This window comes from Vanacampus margaritifer, chromosome 19 (genome assembly GCF_051991255.1).
Source record: "Vanacampus margaritifer isolate UIUO_Vmar chromosome 19, RoL_Vmar_1.0, whole genome shotgun sequence".
Taxonomy (NCBI): Eukaryota; Metazoa; Chordata; class Actinopteri; order Syngnathiformes; family Syngnathidae; genus Vanacampus; species Vanacampus margaritifer.
In genome coordinates this window covers 1,867,415-1,875,208 of record NC_135450.1, presented here as the reverse complement: position 1 = coordinate 1,875,208, position 7,794 = coordinate 1,867,415, and the positions used below count along the sequence as shown (strand labels likewise).

Sequence of the window (7,794 nt, the reverse complement as noted above, 5' to 3'; positions counted from 1 at the left end):
CAAAGCGTGGTAAAAGTTATGTGTGTTGTGTAAAACGCAGTCCCAACGCGTGGTAAAAAAAATACGTGTGTTGTGTAAATTTACACATTCATGTGTTGGAATTTTTCAACATGTCCCATTTGTCAGGAGAGGAATTTGTCCGATTTCCCCAGTAGTACCTGAAGGCGACATTGCTTCAACTTCAGAGGAAGTGACACTCAGGTGCAGGTGATTATTGTCACTATCAACCGTGGACTATGCACATCGCGTAATAGTGCTCCGCTTTGACACATTTTTTAACCGCTTCGGAATATAACATCGGTATGTGGAGGACCATGAGAGACACTGATTGGAAGATGTACTCAAAATGAATTGCTGTAATTGACCGAGAGCATGGATATCAGAACGAGGTTTTCAGCGTGTTGGGAGAGCTTTTTGACTTGTTTTAAGAAATCGAATCGAAGTGGAATTAAGAAAGATAACCTGAAAGAAACCGACGTCGTTTTTGTAAACCGAAGCGCTGTCCACGCAATTAAGCCAAGCCAAGCCAAGCCAAATTTGAGAATTCAAGAAGATGATAAAGAAGATTGTATCGAGAACCATTTTGTCGCGCTTTATGATTACTCTGCTCGCACCGAGCAGGACTTAAGCTTCAACGCAAGTGACATTTTGGAAGTTCTGGATAAAAAAGCCCACGACTGGTGGTTTGCAAAAGCGATCACTGGAATTTCGACATCCAAACAGGGCTATATCCCCGCAAATTACGTGGCGCCAGTACAGAGCATCAACGCAGAACCGTGAGTAATGATGGTGCCACCATAGTTGTCATGTTCTTCATTTCCTGAATTGCAAATTAGGGTTAGATTTAGTTTTATTTCATGTGGTTGGTGTTAATGTATTATCTGTACAATGTGCCCGTAACCGCTTGTTCAAATGTTAACAAATGCCAAATGTATTCTTAAAACATTTTTCTAATATTGAGCTTTGTTTAAAGGAATGTTATCAGGATAGTTGATAATTGTCAGAAGTTAATATTTTACTTTACAGGACGTCAGGATCACATTATCCACATTAGAGCCATACACTTATCGTGATATGTATTTATTACTGTGCCCCTTGGCATATTATTTAAATTTAATGAAAGATGTTAGTACTTGTTTAGAGAGATTTTCTCCTGAAACACGTTATATGACGTACAGTGGAAGATGTTCTTTTTTGTTTGATGATACAGTAGGCTATACAGGTTTATCCTGTTTGTTTGCATGTTAAAATAGTTTGATCATGTTGTTTTTCTTCACCTCTAAACAAACAATAAAATGACTGAAAGTAAAAACAAGATCTGTACAAAATCACACACGTGTAGCCTGTTAAATTAGTTTCTATCACATTAGAATCCGGACGTCATGTGACTATTCCCTAAACGCCCCAAGCCTATTACTTGCAACTTCTACCCGTCAACTTTCCATCCACGAGAATTCACACTCACTTTGTTGGAAAGGACATGATATCCATGCGCGAGAACAGGTTTGATCGTATTACCATTGCCGATGAAGTGTCAGGAGTGCATTTTATTTCAACTCTGCAAAATTGCTACGTACCATTGTCATTACCCCCTCCCTTACACTGGTGAGTGATTGCAAATGTGATCATACAAAAGCTTTACAAGTTTGTACAATCTGGATTTATTTCCCCTTCATGTTTGGTCAAAATGCCATGGAAGTTAACAGTTTCACGCAAGTCGTGCAGTGTTATTTAGTAGAGGTGTGAATTGCCTAGTACCTGGGGATTCGTTCTGTATCACGATTCAAAGGTTTCGATACGATTAATCCCGATATGAATCTATACGTCGATTATTGCAATTTGTTAAACTCAAATTTAGAAAATACTACTCAGTAAACTTGTACATGTAAGTATTTGTATGAAAATGTACTTCAGGCTTATAACTGTGAGCCACTGTATTTAACAAACGGCTTGCAATCTGTTTCATGTTTGAACAGCGTTGAAATAAAATATTAAGGCTTAATGTAGGGCTGGGTTTAAAAACAAACAAACAGAATAACCTATATTGAATCGATTTTCCTGTTTGAGCCCTATATTGATTCATAAAACGATGAATCGATTTAAAAAAGAAAAAGATCCCCCCCCCCATCAATAGAGTCCATACGAAGGTTAAGACTTTTAAGTGTGCCTTGTGGTCGTGAAAATACAGTAGGTACGTTAGCAACTTAGTATCTGCTAATTGGACGGTGCACCGTCATTTATGCCGTGAAAAGTCTTCTTTATTGTGTTGGACAGTTATTAAATATAACTGTGTAATAAGGGTGGGAATTGCCAAGTACTTGGCGATTTGATCCGTATCACGATTCATAGATCACAATTCAATACGATACCGATTAACCCCAGGCTGTGTGCATTGCGTCTCCGCTCCGCTGCGTCTTAACTGGGTGCTCCGGACACGTACATTTTATGGACGGCAGCTCCGTCGCAGACAACGTCCCGCCGTGTCTCGCTTGATCGCACGCGATAATGTGGCATTAAAACGACGACATCCTTTGATTTAACTCACCGTCCACTCCCACAGCTTCTACCTTGACGTTCCTTGCAGCATCAATTTTGAGGTTGTCCAAATAAAAAGAATGTGCCGTGTCATATATAATCCACCTCCATTATAAATCTCTCCTCGTCCATGTTTGCTGCAGTGAATTAAGTGTTAAGCATTATGATGTTTTGCTTACATGATTGTGAAATAGGATCTGGTGAGTATTTTATTCTGAAAAGTAACCGGATTTTTTTATTTTGAAACTGCGTCTGTCTTCATGTCCCGCTCAATGTGTTCTGTGCTGGTTGGTCATTTGACGGATGCCGGTGTAATTTGAACAAGCTGATAGAATGGAAACTAATCTGTTGCGCCGTCGGAGCGGAGACGCAACGCACACGCATGCGGCGTAATCCCGGGGTAATCCTGATACAAATCTATAAATTGATTATTGCGATGTTTAGTTTTTTTTTAACTCAAATTTTGAAAATACTAATCATTAAATTTGTACATGTACACTGTAAGATTTGTAAGAAAATGTAATTATCTGAAACTTAAGGCTTACAATTGTGAGGCACTATATTTAACAGTTTGAAATCTGTTTAGCATTGAAATAAAATAGTATGGCTTAATGTTCCATTAATATAACATTCTTCCATGCTTAACTTGTGAACCCTAACCCCAAGTAAGACGTTTTGTTAAATATTCCCATTGAAAAATGTTTATGTTTAAACATCAATTCGGCCACATAATTGCGCGCTGTAATATCGCAATATTACAGAGCCCCTCTGGTGCCAGGATATGAAAAAATATATATAATAATTCCGCCAATCTGTACCCGCAGTTTAGCAATCTGTACCCGCAGTTTAGCACGACAATAACAAACAAAGAACACTCGAATATATAGATACAAGTTTGATTTATTTGAAAACTGGAGTAGTGTTGTATGAAACAGGCGAGAAATTCCATGCTATTTTGATTTTGTGGAAATGAGAGCAGATTGAAATCAGTGTGTTTTTTTTTTTTATTGAAGGCAACGAGGAAACCAGCGTCTTCACCAATGCAAAACTGAAAACACTACCATCTTCAGGCCATAAAATGCAAATGCATGTTAGGTTTGATAATATAGGAGCGCAACAATATAGCCAACTTCAGCGTCGCTGCTCATTTGTGTTATCCATCGTTTGTAGAATACATAACTAATCCTCACATCAAATTTACCATTTTGTCCCGTCAGACGAAGCGTTTGTGGAAGCTAAACTGAATACTGTGTATAGGAGGATCTAGAGTGCTTCACGGCTCGTGTGCACTACACATTACATGGATACTGTTTAATAGTTTTGCATTGGTGACGGCGCTGGTTTCCTCGTTGCCTTCAATTAGACCCCCCCCTCCTTCCCACACTGATTTTAACCTGCTCTCATTTCCATAAAATAAAAATGGCATAGAGTTTCTTGCCTGTTTCACACTCGACACTACTCCAGTTTTTAATTATTTCAATTATTTTAATCTTGATTATTTTGTCGATTAATCACTGAATCAGATTTTTTTTTTTTTAAGTTTTACTTGCCATTTCTTAAAAAAAAAAAAAAAAAAGGACATTATTTCATATTGACAGTTCAGAAAATAAACAAACTGATAATGATTCAGTTACTGATTTTGGTCCGTGAAATTTCAAAAAATGGGCAAAAATGTTGACCATTGTTTTCCAAAGTAAAAGCATATGTACAAATGTCTTACTTTAAATCAATACAACAATAATCAATCTGATATGTAGAGTGTTTACTGTTGAGAAGCTGGAATTTTGAGAATTTGGGACATTTTAACTTAACCAAAGTTTCAAAATAGTTATTGATTAACTGGATAAACAATTAGTTGTCAATCGATTAATTGTTGCATCAGTACTCTAGTTTCTACTTTGTTCATGTAAGGTGCAGAGATTGGGTTGAAGTGAATAAATGTCTCAAGATGGCTTTCTCATTAGTTTTCCTCCTCTTTACCCTGTCTCCATGTTTGAGTACAACAACCTTATAAATGCTGGGTGGAAATCAATAAAAGGATTTGGCAGACCTGTTCATTGGGAAATACAATCAGGAATTTAGGGCACCGTGGAAAAAAATGCTATCATTTTGGGCCCCACCACTTTAATGCAACACATTTCAAACATTTTCCAGGGCCCTTGGCAGTCCTAGGCCATCACTTTCGTTACCCTCACGGTGACCCTGCAGACAACCACAAATACAGTAGTCATTAATATGATTATGAAATCATTTAATTTCTCAGTGTTGTGTAGCTGGAAAATAATACAAATCAGAAAGTTTATGTTGCCAAAACAACTGAGCATCTAATTGAACCAAATGTGTTCAGACAGTTAGTTTATGTATCCATATTTTGTGGGACAGCTTATTTGCTTTGCCTGACATGTCTGATGAACTTCTTTTCTGTGCTCATTTTAACTGGTAGATGGTATTTTCCGGATACAAAAAGGCTGGATGCAGAGAAGATGCTGTTAACAGGAAAGAACCAACATGGATCCTTCCTAATCAGGAACTGTGAAAGCCAGAAAGGGGAGCTCTCCCTCTCTGGTAAGACCAGGGTTATTATGGTTTTGGAATTTTTCATGTTATCTAGTTTTTATTTCGTTTTGAGTTTTGGTTTTTAAATTTAGTTGGTTTTAATTAGTTTTTTAATGTGGTTCTGTTAGTTTTTATTAGTTTTAGTTATTTCATAAATGCAAAAGGTTTTCCCCAGGTTTATTAAGTGTCGGGGACACCATTGCATAATTCTAGTGTATATGGACTGCTGGTATAGTGTACAATGTACAAAGGGTTAATTTGCATTTAATTACATATGGAATCAAGTGTTTTACATTGATATTATCCTTGTTTTAATCTGTATTTAACTCTTTTACTGCCACACGTTATCCAAAAAACAACCCAGTGCCAGCCGATTTCGAGCATTTTAACTCTCTTTAACAGAATATTGTGCACTTTGACTACATAAACATGGTGAGTACCCAATGAAAGATAGCATTCCATTCTTTCATTAGAAAAAAAGGTATGTTTCTACCTTATTCCGTTCTTTAGTAACTACCATTTGAAAATAGTTAATTTGAGTGTCATTGAGCAAAAATTGAAAAGATACGGAGAAAACAAGCTTTTGTGAAAAAATACATTTTCTGCACAGCAGTGACTTTGACACTAATATTTTTTGTTTAGTGACGCTCTGTGAATTAGATTTATTGTGACAAAGGCTTTGATCATTCACGTCATCCTTGAAAATGTTCCATGTCATCAGATTGGTCATGTTTCACTGCAATTGCATACACCGGCAGAACATAGACAAGTTACAAATGCTGCCATCTGCTGGCAATAGTTAGTGGGTATTTTTGATTTCACAAGTTCATTGAGTAGGCAGCGCCACGCAATAACTTTCACTGCCCATTGAGAAAAAAAAACTATAGCAAACGTCAATTAACGTCTTTGACGGCATTCATTTGGACTTAAGTATGCGTCATTAAATGCTTTTGGCGGTAAAAGAGTTAATTATGTGGGTCTTTTTTTATTGCTAGAAAAAAGAATCGGTAGTTAAAAAAACTATTGACGAACTCTCTGGATTTAGGATTTTACAGCAAATTTCCCAAAATAGTACCTTATGCAAATGTGTGTATATATGTATGTACGTGTGTGTGTATATATGTATGTATGTGTGTGTGTATATATATGTATGTATGTGTGTGTGTATATATGTATGTATGTGTGTGTGTGTATATGTGTGTGTATGTATGTGTGTGTATATATATATATGTATGTGTGTGTGTGTATGTGTATATGTAAAACAAATGTAATTTATCACATCGTTATATATTATCATTATTGTTATAGTATAAAAGGTGAGGTTATTTTCATGAGCAGATTTATTATATAGTAACACTTGTGCAGTTCAATTCTCACCTCGTCGAGCAGGAGATCAGAATGGAAAACAAAGGAAAAATGGTGGCCGGTCGCGAGGAGCTAACGCCAGAGCCGTTTTTTTCAAAGACCAAAAGCATTGCTAAAAGAGCACATTGTTGACGACAATGATCATCATCGATGATGAAGATGGTGACTCCGTGGTTGGAAAGCATTGACGCGGCAGTAGAAGACGTTAGATGGAGCTAGATGGAGGAGGGAATGGGCAATGGCGAGCGTTTGCAAGCAGCTCTACACTTACAAGACAAAAGGCATCGACCAACGCTAAAAGAGTACATTGATGACGACGATGGTCATCATCGATGATGATAAAGGTGAATCCGAGCTTGACGGCGAAATTGGAACTGCTGATGCGGCGGCTATGACGGTGTCGTAACGCGGAGTGCAACCGAGCACGCACAGGCGGACGTTCGATCGGACGACGGAGAGTGCCCCGAGTCCAATGCATATTCATCGGAGGAAGTGTGTACAGTCTGCTACTTGCTTTTTATTCCCCGGAAAAAAAGGCCATCAAGAAAGTGTAACGTTTGCACGCAAAACGGACCAATGCGAAAGTGAAAGTAAACTGTGTGCGAGTCCTGGCGTCTCCTTGAACGCAGGAGAGCGTTACAAAAAGAAAAACTGTATTTGAAATATCCACATAATTGTAAGTAGTACCACAGTTGCACACATTTGTAAATAGTTTGTGAAATTGTTTTGTCAAATTGTTACACTGTTGAATGGAAATAAATGCATTTTGCAATCAAAAAACACTTTTTCATTGTTGGTGAAAGCGTTTTACAGAAGTAAAGCACTATTTAGGTGTTTGTGGCATCATTCATGGACAAAAAGAAGTGTACAATTCACTAGAGTGCATGAAATAACATCGTTTCACAAAAAGCTCTTTTTCTCCGTTTTTTGTTTCAAAACAGAGAATTTCGGTGAAAGTAACCATTTTCTATTGTTGATTACTGAAGAACGGAATAAGGTAGAAACAAACTTTTTTTTCTGATGAAAGATGAGAGTCCAATCTTTCATTTGGTAGGATGTGTGTAGTCCAAACACAACATTTTCTGTGGACCTTGAAAGATCACTCAAAATGCTTAAATCGGCTGGCACTGGCGACAACCCGTTTTTGAAAACGTCTGGCAGTCAGTTAAAATCTGCCCCAACATTATCAGGTGATGACATATCAGTAAAAGTCGGAATAATAAAATCCTGCTTTATATTAAAAAAAAAAAAAATTAAAAAATAATAAAAAATGTAAAAATAAAATAAAAATAATTAATTAATAAAAAATAAAAATAATTAAAACAATAAAAGTTTACA

At 37.0% G+C, this 7,794-nt stretch overlaps 1 protein-coding gene across 1 annotated transcript in view; it reads left to right on the top strand.

Annotated features, from left to right (window-relative positions):
* Window positions 1–221: 221 nt before the first annotated feature.
* The window catches only part of frk (fyn-related Src family tyrosine kinase), a 64,197-nt gene continuing 56,624 nt past the window's right edge, over window positions 222–7,794 (top strand). The window contains exons 1-2 of the mRNA XM_077552710.1: window positions 222–776; window positions 4,979–5,100. Of these exons, the coding sequence (XP_077408836.1) occupies window positions 373–776; window positions 4,979–5,100 (526 nt within the window). The 5' untranslated portion in view covers window positions 222–372. The remainder of the gene's footprint in view (window positions 777–4,978; window positions 5,101–7,794) is intronic.